At 42.0% G+C, this 22,754-nt stretch overlaps 1 protein-coding gene across 1 annotated transcript; it reads left to right on the top strand.

The window, feature by feature from the left end:
• Window positions 1-4: 4 nt before the first annotated feature.
• On the top strand, window positions 5-21,408 carry RPA1 (replication protein A1). Its single transcript, XM_048966702.1, has 17 exons — window positions 5-127; window positions 347-394; window positions 482-560; window positions 1,523-1,631; window positions 2,387-2,475; window positions 6,303-6,389; window positions 7,401-7,533; window positions 8,366-8,468; window positions 9,564-9,632; window positions 9,777-9,969; window positions 11,147-11,286; window positions 12,915-13,063; window positions 14,293-14,425; window positions 15,464-15,640; window positions 16,861-16,968; window positions 19,996-20,082; window positions 20,401-21,408. Exons 1-17 carry the CDS (start codon window positions 95-97, stop codon window positions 20,506-20,508), a joined length of 1,845 nt encoding a protein of 614 aa, XP_048822659.1. The 5' UTR covers window positions 5-94; the 3' UTR covers window positions 20,509-21,408.
• Window positions 21,409-22,754: the final 1,346 nt, after the last annotated feature.

Genomic DNA, 22,754 nt, shown 5'->3' with positions numbered 1-22,754 from the left:
CGGAGAGGCGCCGGAAGGAGGAGCGCGGCTCGGGGCGGCGGGAGGATTTGGCGGCAGCAGCGGGGGAGTGTGGAGAGCAGAGCGGAGCGCAGCCATGAGCGGGCGGCTGAGTGAAGGCGCCATCGCGGTAAGGGACCCTGAGGCGGAGGGAGCCGGGATGGGTCCGGCGTGTGAAGGTTCAGGGGGGAACGTGAGGACTGCGTCATGTCTTGGCTTGTGGAGGAGGGCCGGGGGGGGGTGTGCGTGCGGGGAGAGGCCCGGCGCTGCCCCGTGGGCCGTTTCCCCTCAGCGTTCGGTCTCAGAGCGTAGCGTGGCACCGTTCTCATGCTCTTCCTCTCTTTTCCAGGCCATAATGCAGGGAGAGAACGTCTGCAAGCCCGTGCTGCAAGTTATTGTGAGTACTGGGGTTGTTAAAGGCATCAATGTGTGGTTTTGAAGGGCTTGAGGAATTAAGAAATTCTGAGCTGGTGTTTTCCCACAGAACACACGGGCTATCGCCACAGGAAATGGGCCTCCTCGGTACCGAGTGCTGATGAGCGATGGGGTGAACACGCTCTCCTGTGAGTATGAGGTGTTTGTAAGTGTGGTGGTGCCAACGGTGCTACAGCTTTAGTGTAATGTCAGTTTCCATAACAATCAGCCCATTACTGAAGAAAGTAGGGTGTATGGGGAGCACAGGCTCTGCCTGAAGTATGCAGCTGCATTGTAATGCTCAGGCAATTCTAGATGTGGTTTTGTAACACTGATTTTTAATGTAATTTATCTCGGTCTTCTTCTGACGTTAGTACGTGATCGTGAAATCATATTGTTTAGTTTAGATATTAGAAAGAAATTCTTTACTGCAAAGGTGGTGAGGCACTGGTTGCCCAGAGAGGTTGCTGATGCTCCCTCCTTGGAGACCAGGCTGGACAGGGCTTTGAGCAAGCTGATCTAGTGGGACGTGTCTCTGTCTATAGCACAGAGGTTGGAACTAGATGATCTTAAAAGTCCCATCCAAACCATTCTATGAATCACAGGAATTGGAACGGATTTCTGGAGATCTTCAAGTCCAGCCCACCTCCTAAAGCAGTTTCCTGACAGTAGGTTGAACAGGAAAATGTCCAGGTGGGTCTTGAATATCTCCAGATGAGGAGACTGCACCACCTCCCTGGGCAGCCTGTTCCATTGCTCTGGCACCTTCAGTAAAGAAGTTCTTTTGTGGGTTTGTATGGAGCTTCCTGTGCTCCTTTCCAGTTTTTGCCTGTTGCTTCACACCACTACACAGAGCCTGGTCCCATCCTTTTAGCTCGCACTCTTTCAATATATATAAACATTGATGAGATCAGTCATTGCACTCTTAGAATTTTGGGGAACGAATACAACATAATTTATGTTCAGGGTTGCAACTTATTAGCTGTTACTCTGTTTTTTATGTGCTTCTATTAACTGAGCCTGTCATAGATCTAATGTAATGCTTGTGGACTGGGACTGGGCAGCCCTAATTGCATGTGTTAATGTATTTAATGTTCTTCTGTCCCTGTAGCATTCATGCTGGCGACACAGCTGAACCCCCTTGTGGAAGAGGAGCGTTTATCAGCACACTGTATTTGCCAGGTTAACAGATTCATTGTCAACAGCTTGAAAGATGGAAGGTACGTGCATTTCTTTAAGCGTGGATCTACACAAAGGCAGCTGTGCTAATGGATGCTCTGTCCTGTGGGACTAAGTGAAGGCCAAATCTTTTTGATTAGGCATTTCTGAAAATAATAAGTGCAGGAAGGAAAGCACACGGCATAAGCACTTGCAGAAAGTAACTCAGTAATTGAAGGCTTCCAGGTGGAATACTCCAAATAGTACTGCTTCATTTCAATTCACTTAAAACTACCTGCTGTGGAAAAGAAGCAGTGAAGGTTACGTGGTGTGAAATCTTTGATCTTTTGTGAGACTTTGAGAGAACTGAGGTAGGTACTGTAAAACGAGAAGTGATCTGAGAGAAGTGATTGTCTGAAAATGATGTATGTGTGGGAGAACACGATCTGAACTTCTGCATCTGTTTTTTTTTATTCCATGTTTTTGTGTAGGAAATGCAACAACTTTTGAGGCAGAGTGGATTCTCTTAAGAAATTTGGCATGGTTTTAATGCTTTTAAAATGCTGTTGTTTCAAGGCATTTGTGTGTGCCCATTCAGCCTGCTGTCAGTGTCCTTGGTGAAATGTGATACTTTTTCAAGTCTTGTACTACATGAGCAGGTTAAATTGATAGTGGAGAGCTTTTGTTTTCCATATTCCCTTGTACAAAGAATCAGCCCCTAGTGGATGGTTCTCATATCTGCTCGAGGAGGATACTCAGAGCCTGATAGACTTACAGAGGGCGTGAGTCTTTATTACTGTCTATTTTGTGTTTGTAGGAGAGTGGTTATACTGATGGATTTAGATGTCCTGAAAACTGCTGATATGGTTGGTGGGACTGTTGGCAACCCAGTGCCTTACAACGAAGGTGAGTTTCCTCTATAAACAAAAACCTCTTGTGAGCAGGCTGCCTCTTATCACACTCTTTCAGCTATCTGTTCCTTTCTTCTCATTTAAAAAGAAGCAGTCAAGCATGTGCGACTCCCGTATGCTTGGAACAGAAATGTTCCCATCTTGAAAATCCTTGCTGTCTGTGTGACACAAAGTATGGTTTGTTCATGTTTTTGTAAGCTCTGCATCTTGGCTGAAGCTTCCATCTCTAAGGAGTATTGAGAAGTGTCTGTGCTTTGTGTTAGCACTGACAGGTTTGTATTATGTGTTAGTGGGCTTTATGTAGGGATGCAGTGAGCATGTGAAAGCTGTTCTGTATCTCTTTATAGTGAGTAACCAAGGAAGGTAGGATTTCTTCTATCTGGGAAGAAAACGTCTGGAAGAAGACGTAATAATGATCTATAAAACTGTAAGATGGCACAGAGGGGATGAGTAAAGAATGATGAATCTCTTTCTTTTCTACATCCATTTGATACTCTTTAGTTCTCGTATTATCAACTAACAGTTCTAAAACAAAGGCTGTACTGCACCTCCCAGGCAGCACGTAGCTAAATCACAGAACACGTTGCTACATGAGGTAGGTGCCAGAAACTGGCACAGCTTCAAAAAGCAATTGCATGCAAAAAAAAAAAATAATGAAATAATAATCCATTAAAGGCTGTTAAACATAACAATGCATCCTCTGCATGAATGGAAGCACTGAAACTGAAATTGCCCAAAGCAGGGAGGTGACTTACGGTTATGAAAACATGGCCAGCCTGCAGGCTGTCCTGAGTACCTGTTCCTTCCCTGCCATCTGAAAAATGATGCTGTGCTGGATGGCCCTTGGTCTGTGAATTATTAGTTTTACGTTGTGTCAATAACCGCGTTCTTCATTTTCATGTGCTGAATGAATTCATGGGCAAATGTCTTTTTTTCTTTTTTTTTTTTTCCCAAAATAATGTATTTTTTTTTCCCCTGAGACATTCAGATGTGTGCCCCCTTCTTGGAGTTTTCTTTCCTGACAAGAGAGAGGATAATAAATGCTTAAAGAAAACATTTGAGTTTCTCTGTTGTTGGCGCACGTAGGGATAATGGCTGAAACTCTACAGCAAATAGCTTTTTTTTTTTTCAGGGAACTTTTCTGTTTGTCTTTCTGGTGGAAATGAATCAATTTGTTTTTACTGTTAAGGAACCACAGAGTAGTGACAGCAATTTCTGTAAGATATTTTGCACAAATGGTGGTACGTACTGCAATTCTGGTTTAAGATCTGCTTTGCTAACTGAAGTAGAAATAAGACTTTGTTGCCAAGACATCTTTCTTCATCAACTTTTCTTTTTCCTGGGGAATTAGAGATGCATTTGTTAAATGAGCCTGAAGAATCCTTTGTTCCTCTGGTAGTTACTTAGCTAATTGCTGTTTAAAAAATGTGTTGACATCTCGGATTTTATGGCTTAATCTCACAGTTGCTGTAGAGACCAAGATGTTTGGAACACCTCTTGAGCAGACTGTATTGTCTTCCTCGTATCACTTGCCTGTATGATACAGGAGCACGTTTCTTGTGAACTGTGGTGTTCTTGTCATATTGTTGCTTAGAAACAACAGAGAAATCTTCTGTCTTGCAGAACTGAGCCAAAAATACATCTTTAAGAGTATAAATTCTGGTAAAATTCAAGTTATTTTGGTGAAAGTTCTGTTCTTCGCTTTGACACACAGGAGTACTCAGCAATGAAGGCCTCAAATATAGATGGTTAAGAGATGCCAGATTTGCTGCAGGGTATGCTTTGTTTTAACACCAACACAACATACACACAGTGATGGTGTTAGGGCTTGTTTGTTTGTTTGTTTTTAACATTAAACAATATTTCAGTTACAGAAAACAAGTCTTACTCTAAATACTGATCTCAAGTTGCCAGACCTAGGATTAAATGATATTCCTTCCTATCCCAGAAGGACCCAGGCAGTGAGGAGATTGCTTTTGGCCACTTTGCAGTTGAGCAGTAGGTGGTTAATCTACCTAACAAGGAAGCTGGAGATGCAATCTTCTTGATACATACCATAAAAACTTCTCAGGCAGCTTTTCATTATAGTATTGAAAATTAAGATGGAGCAGTTTAGTTCTTTGTACAAAGCTACATGGTAATGTTATTACTGTCATTAATCTCATTGAAATTGCTCTGATGTTGGGCTTCATTCTTACTGTAACAATTACTTGCTACTTATATTTAATTTCTGTCATTAATCTTTCAGTGCTGAAATGCTTGTATACTTATACATTTGCTTTTCTTCCTGCTCTTTCCACTATTGCTTTTTGGTGTGTGTTCTTTCAAAGTGCATCTCCTCCTCCTTCCTCCATTTGTGCTGCAGCTCAGCCCTGGGACAGGGACACAGCAGGGCCTCTCAGTGGCAGATTGTTTGGACTACAGCTACCACCTTAGACTGGGCTGTGTAGCCAAAGTCTTGGGTTCTGTGAAGCCAATATATATAGCAGGAACATGATGAGGTATTTCAAGCGTTGGCTTTCCTTCGTTTGCACACTTCTGTTCTTGTCACTTCTTTCCCTGGCCAAGCATATTTTCTCTGAAGTGTTGTCCTTTTCCTCTTCTCTTACTTGCAAGGAATTTGGGGTTGAGCACTGACTCAGTCCTCTGAGTGAGGCAGCTGAAGGAGGGGGAACTCTGGTTCCTCCATCTAGTGGATTCTGCAGTAAGTGCACGTTGCTGTTTGACGTCACGCTGTTGCTAGGAAGACTTCTGTCTCTGCTGGGATGAGAGGAGCAGGGTGGTTTTGTGCTGTTACCTTGGTCTGGATTAAAAGTAACCAGAGGGCTACCTGTGCAGAGTAAGCAGCATCAGGCTGTGCTTTACCAGGGTAGTAGTGTCCTTCTGCGCTATCCTTTCTTGCCATTCTGTTCTGGGATTCTCTGCTTTGTTCCTTGCAGTGCTTATGGGTTCAATCTCACTTTTCCACTTTCCACACTCTTGTTAAACATAACAAAGAGACTTTGCCTACCTTGGCCAAGGATGTCCTGCAAACTGGTGGCTGAAGTGTTAGCTGTGCCCAAAGAGACAACGGCGTTGGGTGTTGATTGACTTAGAGGCAAAATATGTTGGGAAAATGATTGTTCGTGTAAATTTTCTCCAGTTTTTGACCTATGGGTTGTTTCTGTAGTGTCATGTTTTCCTACATATGTCACTCTGTACTTTCTCTTGTAGTTTATTAGAGATACAATTCAAGTAAAAGCCCTGTAGCCTAAAAAAAAATACATAAGATGTACTCAGTGTGGCATGCTCCTTATGCAGTGGGCCATTGTATCCCAAGAACCCCCATCACCTCCCATCACTTCTTCATGTTTTGGAAATAAAATGTAGCAAGTGTTTTCTATAACTACAGGTTTAACTTTACCCAGTGGTTTTTTGGCCTCTCTGAATTTTAAGGAGTTCTCCCTATGTTTTTTTTTTTTTTAAATGCTGTCTGTTAGATAGTAGCAGAAACTACCTGTCAGAGCAATGGAAGCCTATAAGAAGTGAGAAGTTGTCAGGGTTACTTCAGTGCTGTCCTTTTAAATAACTGTCAACGCTGAATTCTTCTTAAGTAGAAAGCAGTTGCTTGAGGAAAGAGATCTGACTGAAATTCCTCCATGTTAATATTGTTGAGCAGATAGCTTACTGCTGCTGTGCCCTGTGACACCTGAGTTTTAGCGTGTGTTCTGTGTTTAAAATCTTGTTTTCATGCAAACCTAATTTCCTGAAAATGCTGAAGGGTGGTTTTTAATTACTCTGCTCCCTGCTGTCCTAAATGGTCTCTTTCAATTTGATTACCAGGGCAGGGACAGCAACGTTCTTCAGCTCCAACAGCCAACACAGCACCCAACAAACCACAGCAACAGAATGGCAATTTGTCAGTAGCAGGTAAGAATAATCCTGGGTGGGATTTCTGCTTTCTAGTTGTGCACAGCAAAAATTAAAATTTAAAATAAAAAAAAAAAAGAAAGAAAAAGGCCCTTTCCATAACAATGTTGCAGAAGAAACCACATCAGATGAACCTGTAGCTTGAAGAGATGAGTTGTCCCAAGAGGCTACTGTCATTTGAAGCAGATTTCTTTATTTTTAAGGTTCATTTTCCCCTCCTCCCCCTCTTCCCCAGGTAAAACAAATAGGAAACAGCTCTGCCAAAGCAGCATGAACTGAACATCTACTCTGATGCAATTCTGCATTCTTGAAAAGGTGCTCTGTGGGCACCCAAATCAGCTACAATTTGTAACTGGCTGAAAGTTGTGTTGTCAGTGCTGAGCTATTGAGGCCAAACAGCTTATGTGGTGCAGGACATGTTCTGATCAAGATTTTAAATAGCAAGGTGCTGAAAAAGGCGAGTGACCTGTAGGCTTATTTTTAAAGCACTGAGGTTATCCAAGTCCAACCCTTGGTGCTGCTTTCACCCTGGTGTTTAGGAATGATTTTGGTATTTTGAAATTGCAAAATTTGGACACTTTTGCTATTCCAGCAGAAAACAAGTTATTGTCAGCTTTAAGGACAGGAAGGAAAAAAGTCCTACGTTCATAGGCTAACGAGGTTCTGTTTAGAAGTAGTAGTATTGCCTGACATCAGGAGGTGCTTTGATTGTTGGGTGCCATTCCTACTTGTTTGTCCAAGTGTAGATCCAAAATGTGCCATATGTACTGCCAGGTGGTTGTTTGCCACCAGACTGACTGACCACATCTCCATCTTCACTGTATGTGCTCTTAGGGTCTGAGTGAGTCTCACATGCAGGCTAAAAAACTGGTGTGACCAAGAGTAGGAGTGATTCAACAAACTTTTATATTATAGCACGTTGAATGTGTTGATCTTCACCTACATTTTTTGTCTGCATGGCTGAAATGCTGTGTGCTTTGTTGTGTTTGTTTTATTTTCTCTTTTTGAAAGGTTCTGCTGCTCCAAAGTACCACGCGCCCTCAAACCAGTTTAGTAAAGCCAGTGCTCCCAGCTCAGTGAAGACACCAGGGGGAACTCAGTCCAAAGTGGTGCCCATTGCCAGCTTGAATCCATACCAATCGAAGTGAGTTATGATGGTTTGCCAGGTATTTCTGGCTTTATCATATTTACAGAGATGTATGAAATCTCTTGAATCATTCTTTATTAAGTTCAGTCTTTATCTGTTGACATAGGGGAGAGGTACAGGGCAACAAAAGCATAAAACCTACAGAAATAGCCGTGCAGGTTTTGTTTCATCAGCACTTTGAAAATCTCAAAACTTGGTGAAGTTACCCTGCTGAGCTTGGTAGCTTTTTAATATTTCAGTTGAGAAGGAGTTTGACTCACCTTTTTTCCTGATCATCTTTTTGGTAAGGTAATGACAGAATGTCTCAGTAAGCTATTCAGTGTGGCTACTGTTTTGTTGAAAAAGCTTGAGGAGGTAATTATTTTGTGAATGACAGTTTTTAAATTATGCAGAGTGATTTGATTACCTAAGTTTAAATGCAAATCGTATAATTGGGCTCTTGAGTTCTAGCATGGATTTTCAGAACAGACAAGCTGTTGTATGAGAAATCTACCCTAGAAGAGTGAAAGATTTGAGGTGTGCTGCTCTGCAGAAAGATGGTTTGCTGCTGTGTCCTACTGGATGCTTTATGATTGGCTTTGTTGTTGCTTTCTATATAACTTTCTGCCTTTAATGGTCAAGGACATTAAAATAGCAGCAGAAAGGCAGGTAGAATTGCTGAGGCGCAGTGGAAAAATTGTGGCTTTTTAAATAGTGTCATTCCAGTTCCAAAGGTTGGTGAATTCAATCTCTCCTAAAAATAAAAAAAAAAAAAAAAACACCACCACAACCAAAACATATATAAATAAAAGAAGATATGGAACAGCTCTTATTTCTTGCACAATTTCAGGTGGACCATTTGTGCTCGTGTTACCCAAAAAGGGCAGATCCGCACATGGAGCAACTCCCGTGGTGAAGGGAAGCTCTTCTCTATAGAGCTGGTTGATGAGAGCGTAAGTGTTCTATATTGAGAAAAAGATAATGGATGCCAGAAGCTGATGAACCCTTCATAAAGACAGAATAGGAGAAATAAAGTGTGTTACAGAAAATGTGGGTTTTTTTATGATTATGACTGAAGTTCATATTCTATATTCATTAACTCGAACATCAGTGATCCAGTCCTTATCCAGCGTGAAGTCTTAAATGTATGGCGTTGCTGATTATTTTTTCATCAAAGTCTGTAGTATGTGACTCAATTTTTGCAGCTTCAAAATATGGTTGTTTAGGGAAACAGACAACCTAATGCTTTGCTTGTCATCATTTCCTTTAGATTGAGAATGAGCTCTCACCCTTACTTAGATACACGGTACAAAACAAGGAGTGAAAGGAGCGTCGCCTCCAAGTTATAAGCTTTCATTTTCGTGAGGAAATCAGGCTATAAATTATTGTAACGCTTGGAAATTTCATCTGTGGTTTGTTTGGGGAATGGTATCTGGTTAATCCAACTAAACTGGTAGTTTGTCAAACCTCTTATCAAATTACCGCCTTCTGTCGTGAAAACAAACAAGATTCTGCAAGATTATATTTAGTATAAAATGTGAGGTTAATAATGTAACATGTTGTCATCAGCCATTTGTTTTCTCTGCGTGCTCTTAGTAGACAAATGTAAAAACAAAAAAAATTAGGGAATTTATAGTTGTTATTAATAAATACTTAAGGACTTGGCATTGTTTATGAGCAGGACTTAGCTCAAGATACTGCGTGCTAACTTGTGGAGCTAGGTGATCTGTTCAAACTTTCCTTTCCTGTAATGTCAACTAATGCTAGCTTCAAGAGTTCAGTGCTGTCTGTGTGATGGTAATTCCAGAGCTCTAGGGATGCTAATGAGACTTGAATCTGAGAATTGGTGGTCAGGTGTGGAATATGTCACTCTAGCTATAACTGTAAATGTAAGGAGAATGTTGTCTGTTTCTCAGGTGTTCAGGCTAGCCTGGCAGCCCGCGCTGTCTGTAGAACTGATGCCACTAAACACTGTGAGGGATTTCTTACTGTAATTTATTTACTTATGCTGAATTCCAGTTCTGACCGCCTCTCTTGTCTTCCTGCAGGGTGAGATTAGAGCTACAGCTTTCAATGATCAAGCAGACAAGTTCTTTCCTCTCATTGAACTGAACAAGGTACGGTAGTGTTGTGCTTTCATGGTCTGACATGAGCTAGAAAAGAGGCACTTCAGCATAGCAAGGATTTTTAAAGGTGAACACAATCTATTCTCTCTGTCTGACTTCTGATAATATCCTCTGTTTCATTGCTTTCTCCTCTAGGTATATTATTTTACCAAAGGCAATTTGAAGACTGCTAACAAGCAATATACAGCTGTTAAGAATGATTATGAGATCACATTCACTAATGAGACTTCAGTTGTGCCCTGTGATGATGCCCAGCATCTTCCATCTGTTCAGTTTGATTTTGTATCCATCTCTGACTTGGAGAACACACCCAAAGACTCGATTGTCGGTCAGTCTGAGCAGTGAAATGACATGCTATAAGACTTTGGAACTTTATCTTAGTATTGTGAATACTGGGGAGGCAGTGGGCAATAGGAGATGAACTTTTGGGTGGATTTAGCTTGTGGTGGTTGCTGTTAAAAATGCTTTAGGCAATTTGATGGTTAAGGTGTCTTTATCCTCTTCTGCTAACAATATATACTGATTTCTCTGCAAAACTGCATTTCAAGCAAAAGACAGTAAATGCTACTTGTTTATTGTCTCACAATCATTGTTTTCCACAGAAAAGGGTTGAAAGAAAAGTGTCCTTGCTCAGCACGTGTGCGTTTCATACCTTCCATGGTCTTGCTTGCTTTCACTATCTAATTATCTCGTAGTGATTTTGGCATACTGCATTGCATCCGAGTCCAAGTTGCATGACTGTTTTGGCTTGCTTTGTGAAGTATTGGAGGTTTGTTTTTCTGTAATTCGTTGGGCAGAGTACTCCGGAAAAATCAGAGGCTTGGGTGGGGGCGAGGGAGCTCAGGTTTCACAGGCACAAGATGCATGTGATTCAGAGGCATTCAGCTAGGAATTTTAAAGGTAGACCTATGATGTTCAAAATAGGTTTTTATTGGGGAGTGCAAAGGGCTCTGCTTTAGCTCTTGCTGCCAAAACGTGCCGACTTCACAGGAATCGCAGCGTGGTTTGGATTGGAAGGGACCTCTGCAGGTCGTTTAGTTCAGCCTCCAAAACTTGTTCAAGTTGCAGCTTCTGGTCTTGGGGGCTGCAGCAAGGGCAGCAGCCAGTTCCTTCTTTGTGTTAGTCATTTTGAGGCCACGTGCCCAAGAGCCTTCTGCTTAACCAGCAAGGGTGTGTTTAAGCACAGCAGGAACCCGGGCTGAAGTCCTTTGGCAGAATCTGATGGAGAAATAGATTGTGATGCCTTGATCTCTTTAATGTGGTGAGGCTTGCATTCATGAATATCTTAATGAATTCGTCAACAAAATTAAAGCACTGAAGAATTCTGTAGTGGAGCACTCCTGCCATAATACACTTAATTTCCATATCAGATTTGATTTGAATAGGGAGCTGGGATATTACAAGGTAAAAAAATCTGACACTAGGAATGAATTCTTCTCTTGTGGTGTTGTATTCCCCAACTGTGACCCTTGAGCAACTCTAACTAAATTGTAACTCTTTTTCAGATGTAATTGGAATTTGTAAGAGCTATGAAGATGTCACTAAAATTGTAGTGAAAGCTAGCAATAGGGAGGTATCGAAGAGGAATGTGCATCTGATGGATACATCAGGGAAACTGGTGACAGCTACGCTATGGGGAAATGAGGTATGTGCTCTCTTACCTGTTCTTGAGCAAAGGTTTCTTTGTGTAGGGTAAAGAAATACACACCGTTGTCATCTAAGATGGGCACAGTGCTGAGACAGAGTCCTGGGTGTTGGAGGATCTGGGGTAGAAAGAAGGTGAAAGACTGTCTGGTTTCATTCAGGTGTGATGTTCGTAACCTTTTTCTGACAGACTGCTGACATGATCTGACTAATGTGTTCTGAACAACTGCAGACATGATGTCTCAGGCACAAAGACTGTAGATAACAGATTTCTGGTTTAGAAAAGGATACAAGATGGGGTTTGATCATGGAGAAGCCCGATGGCTACAGATATCTTGTTTGTGAGTTTTAGGGTAGGGTACTTGTTACCCTGAATACATTGCTGCTTAACTAGGGGTTTGAAAGGCTGTATTTCAGACTAAGAGTTTAAAATGTCAGAGTTTTGGGAATGGAAAGTTTGTGTAGTTGCTGTGAACTGCTCCTTTATCTTGATAACAAACTGCTTTGTTTAACAAGGTGTAGATACTTAGGGTATTATGTTCTGGTCTATAAAATGGGAGTCATCCTGCCAGCCTGGCAGTGGTGCCTCGTGGCTAAATGATCAAGTGCTCTGAGACTGGAGGTGGCTGAACATTGTCAACCATCTGCTGATATAAACAAAGTAAACTGAGGTTCAGTATCATAATTTTATGGGGTTGAACCAGCTTGTTACTGGAGGAGTTACCAGTTATGAACATCTTGTGTAAGTCTCAGATCAGGGATCTGTATTTTAGAAAGTTAAATGTTTGCTTTGTTGTAAAGGTAACATAAGCATTAAGGGGAAGTGACTTATTGCTTGCAGCTGGCACACCTAGCGTCAGAATCCATATCTCCCCAATAACTCGTTGCCTTATCTGTCAAGATGTGTGTTCTTTTTGTATCTCATGGATACAGCAAGTGCTTTGGCTAACTCCAGCTCATTTGTGGTCCGTAAGCACATGATCCTTTCCTTGCTTGTTAAGTGGTGTGGTGCCCAAGAAATCTATACCTTTCAAAACCTCTCTAGTGCCGAGAGATTCTTTGTTAGTGTCAGACTTTAGTTGGATAACAAACTGATAGCAACTGAACAGCATTAAAGCAGCTTTATGAGATTAAAAACAGAAAATAGAAAGCTGAGGAAAGTGTTTGGTCAGCATACCTATGCTTCTTAAGCTGTAGGTGAAGAGACACGATTGGCTCAGTCACGCCAAGTGAGTTATTTGATGTCCCATACAGACTAATGTGACCAAATAACTCCTGGTTGGAGAAACCTTTGTTCCCATAGCCCATTACCCTTTCTAAAATCCTTGTTTAAAGCTCTTAAAGGAAATGATCAGTCCCTTTTCTTTAAACTGGTGCTGCACAGCTGCTGCACTGGTAGGATTCTTTGGTTTCCCAAGAAATGGGGTGTTAGGATTATAAAACTGTTAGCTGCCTTTCCTAAACTCCCAGTGCTGCTGTCTGAAATCATACCTTCCAACTACACTAAGATGGTCTGACGTGGGTTTGGTTTTTTGTCATGATCTGTGAATTATGACTGCAGCTGTACTGTAGCATGCTGAGGAATGCTTTCTGTTGTTTGTTTTTTGTTTGTTTTTTCCACACGTGCAGGCTGAGAAGTTTGATGGTTCCAGACAACCTGTGATAGCCATCAAAGGAGCCCGGGTCTCTGATTTTGGTGGTAGAAGCCTGTCTGTCATGTCATCGAGTACAGTGGTTGTCAACCCTGATAGCCCAGAGGCTTTCAAGCTCCGAGGATGGTATGACTGTGTGCTTGTGTCGACTCATTTCTCCTGCTGTGGAGTATTTGTTTTATTCTATTTATCTACATTTGAGCAGCCTATAGAGTACTGAAGAAAGGGAGCATAGGGTGTGGGTTCCAGGCTTGTAGAAACTTCTCTTCCTTTAAAGCACTGTTCAGTTTGAAAACTTGTAATTCCGTGTCAGAAAATAAAATAGGAGTGTAGCTCATGCTGACCGAAAGTCTTGGAAGACTGCATGAAATGAGGCTTTTGACCAACTCTATTTTCTGATTAACAGAGAGGGCAGAGTTCTGTTGTGTCCTCCGTTAATATGAACTGCAGCAACTATGTTGACTTCTTAGTGTCTATTCCTTAACAGATATTTTCAATTAGTGAAATAACACTTTTATTTTTATCAGGAAAACCAAGTGACTTCTCAGTGCTTCATTCTAGCGTAGGTAGTTGCTAAATTATCTGCTACAGCTCCTAACACAGTGAGATTTGGTGTGTGTGCTAATGGGGTGAAGTCCCTACAGCATCGCTTCTTGTGAATCCTGGGCTCACGTTCTGCCTCAAGCCTTTAAACATGCATAAAATATTTGTTGGCGTTCTCCATTATTCAGATTGAGCCGAGCTGCTTCTATACTTCAGAGGGTTGTTGAAGATGGAATTGATTGTGGGTCTTTGCTATTGCTGTCACATTTTAATTACATTCTGGTTTTGAGTTCTATTGGCGTTTCTCAAATCACAAAAGACGCTGAATGGGATGATAGTACAACCTTTTTCAGAAAAGGAGTGCTTTCTTATTTTAACACAGGAGGCATAATTTGTTCAATGCTATTTGCTTTTCCTTTTGAAGCTGCTGCAAAGATAATGGTACCGTGTAATTTAATTTTAATTATGGAAATATCTTGATGCCCTTAAATCTTGTTATCTGACTGCCTTTAAGAAGCATGCAGTGCGTGGTCTGACCACTAGCTGGCAAACAAATTGCAGTTATATAGAACAAAGCTGCCCTCCTTTTGTGGGTTTATAAAATACTATGCTAATTAAGTCAGAGTATTAACTTATTCTGAAATGCTATTTTTGTTTGCAGTGTGCACAAATTACTGTAATTGTTTCCTTTGCAATCATTGATTTTTTTAAGGAAAAAAAATCCTTTGTGTATTAAGTACATGAAACTAAACGTAAGTTTATGATAAGCTGGACTGCCATCCAAAAATAGCAATGCATCTTTGTGGTTCCAGGTTTGACTCTGAGGGACAGCTTCTGGAATGTGCCTCCATCTCTGATGTGAGGGGTGGGTCGGCATCAGGGGTGAATACCAACTGGAAAACTTTGTATGAAGCCAAATCAGAGAGGTTGGGACAAGGAGATAAGGTAAGGCATGGCAGCTGACTGCAAGCCTTGTGTGTTTGAGGTGGGGGGGAAGAAAACCTTGGTGTTCTGCTTATTGGGAGAGTCCAGTTGTTGGGCCGTGTGTGCTTGCTCTGTGTACAACAAAAGCCAAACAAACCGAAGCTCTGGAGCCAAGTCCCTTGCTGATGTTGCAACATGATCCTATGTGTGCAAGAGATTTCTAAGTCTTGGATAAAGAGTGACAAATAGACCAGCCCAAGATGCTAATGTGAGTAGCACAAAGTGTTGTAGGGCAAACAGGTGCATTTGGAGGAAGGGTTTTCAAGGCAGACCTGCTCAATAGGAAAGCTAGACCCAGGTCTAGTTTTCTAGCATTCTGAGGCTTAAAGTGCTTCTTGACTTGTTCCAACCTATTTTTAAAAATGTATAACTGTTTTTTTTTTTTCTTTTCAAGATTTTAGTACTAAGCCATTCAGGGTAGAGAAAAACTTTGATCTAGATAAAGAACTTCCACAGGAAATAGCTGAATTACTGGTGCCTTTCTTGCATGTGGTTCTTAACCCCTGTTCATCTGTTGAAAGACTTGGCTGTGGTCTTAAACCATTAGGGTGATGATTTTAGTGTGGTGAGTGGGTATTTTGTTCTGTGGGCTATAGTTTAATCAAACGCTTATCTGTAATGCTACACAGTAGGCTTTCTAGTTTTTTTTGTACTGACTCCTAAAAGAAGCATAGGAAAGTGCAGAATCTTAATCCTGTGAAAAAGTAGAGATTTGAACAGACACAATGGAGAAGCAAATGTGCTTTATCTGAAGGAAGCCTAGCAATCGGAGTTCCCCGCAATGGAAACACAGAATAATCTTGCTCTGGGGGCTTTATTTAACATCATGGAAGCCTGGAAATGATTGTGACAGGGGTTGATTTACAGTTTCCCAATAATCCATAGCTGTTAAGCTTCCTAATCCTAAATATCCAAGCGTGGACGCCTTGCTTTGTAGTTAATTCAGAATTGGAAAACACTGAGTATTTTGAGGCTAACGTTGCACACTCACTCTCCTAGGCGGATTATTTTAGCTGTGTGGGCACAATAGTACATCTGCGCAAAGAGAACTGCATGTACCAGGCCTGTCCCTCTCAGGATTGCAACAAGAAAGTGATAGACCAGCAGAATGGACTTTATCGCTGCGAGAAGTGCGACCGCGAGTTCCCCAACTTCAAGTACCGCATGATGCTGCTGGTAAGTGAGCCGGTGGGGGCGGGCAGGGCTTCTCCCTGCTCTCCACTGGACACTGCAGGCTGAAGGCTTTGTGGAGAACGTTAGGCTGCTGTGTTTGTCAGAGGTCCCTGTGGGTTAGAAGCGACTCGTGTCTGTACCTGGGTGAGGGGTGTTTCATTGAGCTGCTAAGCAGTTTGTTTTCCTAGCGCTCCAATTAAAAGCTTTTCTCTTTGCCAAAAAGTTGATGCTAGCTCAGTTGATTCTGGTTTCCAAGTGTACTATGCAGTGCAGAGTACAGATGGCCTACGCCTCTTCAGTAGTGAAGATAAACTGAAGTAAAATGGCATTTCTGGAGAGCAGTAATTGCACTTTTACAGCTGCTACCTATATTTAGTACGTTTTCTTTTGTAGGTATTGTTCTGTCTCAGGCTTTAATGGAGCCTGCTTCGGGAGGCAGTGAGGATTATTATTGTGATATACCCCATAAGCATTGAACCTTCTTCTGTTTTTACACTGTACATTTGAGTTGTATCTGCTTCTTAGAAATGCTGTGCCAGGTGGGCATGCAGAGAGAACTATCCCTGCAGTCTCACTGAAACACAAACTGCTTGAATAATTTCTAGCAGATAACTTCTAGGAATGCATGAACTACTTAATGTAGCAGAGTCGCTCTCCTAGAATGTAAAGGGGATACTGAGGTTAAAATCAAAGCCTTAAAAACAGTTTGTCTCCTATTTTTGCATTCCTAATTGTCAAAGCAGCCTCAAGGGTGAGGCTGGTACTTGATCTGTTTATTGCTGTCTTGTTTTTGAACGTTTTGATAGTTGTCTCATAGCGTAGCATCACAGGTATTTAAGACCACGTTCTAAATAAATGCAGGTCTCAATCTTGCTGGTGTCACCCTTGGCTGTTACTGTTCTGGGCTACCTATTCATGCTTGCAGCTCATCAGTGATAGAGGAAAAGGAACTGAATATCCATCAGTGTTTATTCACAGCGATCTTGTTGGCCTCTTCTTGCGATACAACGTGCTGACAACATTAATATGCTTTAAACGACTCTGATGTTCTGTTGAGCTCTTTTAAAAAGTAAAATAACAAGTTAATTGTCTTCCACCCTCAGTGATGGAAAGTGCACAGGGTTCTTGAGCTGTGAAATAAATACCACTTGTAGCTGGTGCTCAAAGAAGACGGTATGACTGGATGGAATTACTTTGGTTTGTTGTTGGTTTGTGTTTTTTAGGTGACCATTGCAGACTCTCTAGATTACCAGTGGGTGACTTGCTTCCAAGAGTCAGCAGAATTCATTCTTGGGCAAAATGCTACTTTCCTGGGAGAGCTGAAGGAAAAGGTCAGCCAGTTAACTTATTACATTTGTAGTAAATGCCGAGAAGTGAGTCTGTGTTTTACACCTTGCTGTTGAGCAGATCTCAGATTTCCTGCATTCTGTGATCCTCCCAGTAAGGAAATATTCCTGTGATGTTGACTTAAAGCACAACTTGGGCAAGATGCAGTTTGCTTGTGGAGAACCAGTGCTGATGCAGCAGAGAGCATGCTCTCATCCCTGTGTGCGTACCTGCTGTACTCATAACCCTGTGCAAGGGCACTGGGTTGTGTTCATGTTGCTGTAGTAGAAATCAATAGCATCATTAAAACAAATACAAAATGCTCATGTGAAAGGAAGGGATTTTCTGACGAGGAAAGGGATTTATCTGAGAAGAAGCTGATGTTGCTCGTGCGCTGAGCTGATAGGCCAGCTCAGAGGTCTGGTGGCCAAAGACTTTCTCCAGATGTTGGACTTCAGAATCTTTTACAGGTTCACAAATCATCGCTTCTCCCTGTTCTGAAGTTCTTAGCAGGGACTTGTTTACTCTTCTCAGGATTATTTTCCACAGGCCATCTGCCTGGAGAACAGAGATTTGCCTGGTTTCCCCCGTGGTTTGCTCCCACAGTCAGTCTGTCTACCTCTGAGCTCTTTTGGCTGTTAGATTGAAGATCAGCTTGTCCCTGTCACCTGGACCTTGAGGGACAGCTGTCTTCCTGTCCGTAGCCTTTAGAGGGCTGACAGCTGTAACCCACTGACTGCAGCAGAAAGGACAGACTGTTTTATTGTACCTAGATTGGAAAGATCTGCACAAAACTGTTCTAGGCATGAATGCGAGCAGTGCTATCCCTCATGTGTTCCAAAAAATTGTTTACAAAACCAAAAAGTTTCGGAACACTTTGTATGTATCTTTGTAAGTAGGCAGGAAGCTTTTTGGACCTGTGTGTCAGGCCATTTCTGAAGGCTCTTTTTTCATCACATATTACCAGAAACTTTGAGGGCAGTGCAAAAACCATGACTTTTAAAATAGGTCATTTGCAGAGATGCTTAAGTAATCTTTCTTTGGCAGATTAGAATGGTTTTTAACATGGCTGTAAGCCATTAAATGCTAACAGACAGTATTTTCTTTGCTCTGTCTCTGTGCTTCTCTCCTGTGTTTTCCTTTCTTCCCACCAAAATAATCTCCTTTTGCTTTTAGTTGACTACTACACAGTATCTGTGGGGCTTTGTTTTATATGTTTTCATACTGTGGAAAATGCATTAAGTTACTGTACTGTCTATGAATGCTGCTGTGCTCCCACATGGAGGCTATGGTATGGCTGATATAAGGGCTCCACAGTTGTTCCAGTCATTGCTCAGCCCTTTGCTTGGCTCTGGGATCCCAGGAGGCTGTAAACCTGGTGGTCCTGAGCCATTTCTGTAAAGCTGGGCTAGTTTCCCCATAACCCCACACTTTTACTCTGGATTGTAAGTGATGTAAAGCTCGTGGTCTGTATGCTACAAGTTTTTGTAGCATCCTGCAGGCTGGACACCTCTGTTCTGTAGGAAGATGTATTCCTAGGACATTCTAATTAGGTGTGCCTGCACTTCTGAATTTCCATTTTCAGACATTATTATCTTGTCAATATTGTCTTAGTTCAGTCATGCTTAATCTCTGCTAGAGTTCAAACAAAACTTCTTAGTCACTTTTAATGCCAAAGAGAGCGGAGGAGAGACAGCAGATCCTATGCAACGATACAAACATGTAATGTCTTTTGAAGAGCTGCCTAATGGAAATGGCCGGGGATAGAAAATGGAGCATAATATGGAACGAGCCCTTGAGCAGGAATGCTTTGTGTTCCGGGAGAAATTGTTTTTGATTTGACACTTTTACGAGCTTTAAATTTGGTGCTCGATGCGTTTTCAGTAAGCTCATCGTAGTGGTTTTTCTCTGCAGACCTCATCCAGTGCCCTGTGAAGTCAGTGGAAATCTTTCTGCTGCTTACAGTGTCTATTGAGTCCACGTACAGCCAGGGACTGTGTGAAGCATAGGCATGCCAAGTCTTTCATCTCCTTTTCTACCACGCTTGTTACTCAGAAAAGTACTGTGGGGCAGTGACTGGTGTGCTAGCAGCATTTTCCACTCACTAATGGTTGGTGTAGCTTGTGGCAGGAGTGGAAATGGAAGCCAAATCCTTGATCAAGTGACCTTCCTTATCCTCTAATCTGTGTGATGGTCTCAGGAAAGGGTTTTCAATATTCAGGAAGGATATGCCAAAATTTGGCAGTCTGCAGCTTGCTACTTCTGTTTGCTTTCATTTGTTGCACTTTCTAAACCTTAGAAGAATCACAATGTGGTGTAAAATAGCACTGCTCACATTCAAACCAGCAGCTTTAACGCTCAGAATGAGAGTGAAGGGGGATGCTCCACCTTTCCTGGATGCACTGATTGAGTGTGTTTGGCAGATGAATGTATTAATGTATCATGCTGTGGATGGAGCATTTCTGTGGAACATCAGCAAAGATTTAAGCACGTTTTTACAACGACAAACTTTCCAGTCTTCAACTTGTCTGATTTTCTATTGTTTTGACAAATTGTCTGTAATAAATGATGATTATGTTTAGTGCTCATATGGCAATTAGAAGTAGCTTATGTTGTAAATGTGACATGGCCTTCTGATGGCTATAAAAGATGTTCAAAACATCCACTCTTTTATAGATCATTGTTTAAATGGGTCAGTCAGGATATGAAGGATGTGCACAGCTTCAATGGATAAGAAATTGAACGACTGATAACAACTAACAGTGAATTAGTTAGCTCTGTTTGGCTGCAGGCTCGCTGCAATTCTGCCTTATTTTGTTTAGATCTCTAAAAAGTTTGTTTTCACCTTGAACTATAATTTCAAAAGCTTTAAGCTGTGGTGTTGGCGTGTAAAATTTGGGGGTCTGTGTGCATGAATGAGTTGGTTTGTATATTTTGTGAATGCTAGCAAAAAGTAAGCTGTTGTGAAGGGTCAGGGCACTGCAGAAGCTTGAGTGTGTGCAGCTGGTACCTGTTCTTTGTCCTCCTCACAGAACGAGCAGGCGTTTGAAGAAGTCTTTCAAAATGCAAATTTCAACACGTATGAGTTCAAGATCAGAGTGAAACTGGAGACGTACAACGTAAGTATCCTCCACAGTGCTGCCATAGGAGATGGCTTCCACCTCTCGTCTTTGTGGGCTGAAGTTTCAAGTGGCTTACAGCAACCACTGTCAATCCTGGGCACCAGAGGAGGATCCGCTGCCTTCAAAGCCGTTTCCTCTCTGGTTCCTCCAGCGTGACTCGTTCCAAATGAAAGCAGTGTAGCTGCTCTGGGAGTTGTCTGCTCTCCCAGCTAATCCTGGTACCACGAACAGTGAGTTACCAGGGCAGAGAGGTTAGAACCAAACGCCTCGGGCACTGAGTATTCTTCCTGCATGCCATTTTTTTCTCTTTCACAGGATGAATCTCGTATTAAGGCTACGGCACTGGACGTCAAACCTGTAAACTACAGAGAATACAGCAAGAGGTTGATCGCGAGCATCAGGAGAAATGCTCAGCTAGGATGAAAAGGCTCGTGCTGCTTGATCAAAGCTACAGACTTCCAGGGAAAACTCAGAGGATGTTACATTGGCTTTTTCCTTGCTCTGTGTATGACAATTTGGCATTAGTTACACCACGAGTGGTGGCCCAGTGCAGTGGGCTGAGTGATTTAATGCGTTTCTCTGAAGATGTGCCCCTGGTAGCTTAAGAGTGCACCCGATGGCCATGACGCTGTAGACTCCTGTGGTCTATTAAACTGTGACAGCACTATAGAGGATCCTCTAGACAGATTGTCAGTATCTTTAGACAAAGCATTCAGACAATCTGAAGTAACTTTGCTTTCTTGCTATACATAAACCTGAATTACATAACCATTGTGTCGTCTTTGCAAGAAAATAGTGACAACCTTGGCACTTGGACTTGTTCTGCAGAGGATGGGAGGGGGGGTGTCATGCAGCCTTCAGATCTGGCCGAAGGAGAGCAGGTCTATTAGCACGAGTTAGTTATTTTCTGTAGAATTCAAAGGCTTTTTCTTTCCACAGGTGCCATGCAGTTAATGCTTGGAATGGCAATATGGTAGAATTATTAATCAAAGACATATCTTTTATATCTGAAGAATATCCTTCCTTCAGGGTTTAATAGACTGAGTCAGATGGGTCTGATATTAATCAAAATTGTCTCTTCTGAGGAAGGCAGATAAGCATTGACTCTCCATCCCCCAGGGAAATCTAGGCAACTACAAAGCATTGCTTTAGTTTTCACTTCAATTAATACTATAGGTTTTTGGCTGATTTTAGCACGCGTTTCCTTCCTATGTGTGTTCTGTATCTATGTTCAGTTTGTTAGGTTTTATTTGTAACGATGTTAATCCAAACCTGGTCTTTCAATGGGGGGGAGCTTTGTTTGAATAAACACTGTTTAATTCCTGCGTAGTGAATTTTGCTTTCTTTGAACACCAAAGGCTTCTCATTACTGGAAAGCAATTAATTAGCTTTCATAATAAGCATTCACTTGGGGGAGACGTTACCTTATTACTAACTCTAAGGTTAGACTGAAGAAAGGAGTCTTCTTTGCCTGATGTTAACGGCATGGAAATGCAGTGATATTTTCACCATTTCTGTGCCTGAGAATGCTGATGAGCTGGCACTTCTGGGATTTTTATTGACGTTTACACAGCAGTCTAAAACTAACCAGGCTTTGAGATTTGTTCAGACATAGAGCTAGTACAGAAAACAGTAATTATGCTACTGGGCTTTTCAGTCAGCAGAGCATGCTAGCTCTGTGTGCTCCTAATCACATTAATTATGTGTTCCCTGGCTGCAGCTCACAGCTTGGCATTTGCTGCACAGCTCTGAGCATCCAGGCAGTACTGCAGTGGGTCTCTGGTAGCAAAACTGGCATTTATTTATTTTGCACTGTTTCCTCGTGTGTTCGTGCAGTGCCCTGATTTCCTATTTGTCTTCTCGAGTCTTTATGCTTAGGAGCTGTAAAATGCCACTTCCACTGATGGGCATGGAGGACATTATCCTGGGCCCATTAATTGCACAAACAACCCCTTCTTCTTTTTCAGAATCCGAGGATCGTGGCTGGGTCCTTCTGCTGATGCCTTGAATTTTTGTCTCCAAGTATCTGTTCCCTCTGACCTTGCTTATAAAGCGTTGACGAGGAAATCACCATCTTCAGCACAGCCCCGGATTGACAAATGGTGGGTTAGCCGTGATCATCTATCTTTCCACTCTGCTAACCAGTCTTTTACTTCTGCTCCTCCTTTCCACTTTGAGAGCTGTTTGTGGGTAATGCACAAACATTCCCTGAGGCTGTTTCCAAGTCTCAGGCCCGTAGACAGGGGGAAGGTTTGTGGGGTTGGCGTGCAGCTGCTGGCTCTGCAGCTTTATGAGCCGAGGTTGCACACCTGGGGCAGCTCATTCTCCTGGGGAACGGCTGCACATCCCTCTCGTTGGGTTTGAGGTGGCAGGTATCAGTGCTTATGAGCGTTGAGGTGTCTTATAGGAGGAGCTGGGTGACCTTGAGAGCTGCGACAGAAAATCAACTTTAACAGTTGGTGTGAAAAGTCGTTTATTTGAGGGCTAATAAAAAAAAGAAACGTGCTGTAAAGTGGGTGCTCATTAGCGAGTGAAGAGTTGGAGGGTTTTAATCACGCTTTAATCAGCTAGTATATGATAAAAAACATCAAGCTATGTAAAGCAAGGTATTTCTAGTGTAGCTATACAAGTACGATGGGATTATATAAGCCTCTGGTGTGAGATCTCAT

The sequence above is a fragment of the Lagopus muta genome, chromosome 20 (assembly GCF_023343835.1).
Source record: "Lagopus muta isolate bLagMut1 chromosome 20, bLagMut1 primary, whole genome shotgun sequence".
NCBI classification, from domain to species: domain Eukaryota; kingdom Metazoa; phylum Chordata; class Aves; order Galliformes; family Phasianidae; genus Lagopus; species Lagopus muta.
Note: the sequence above shows the minus strand (reverse complement) of the source record. Positions and strands in the feature narration are given on the sequence as shown.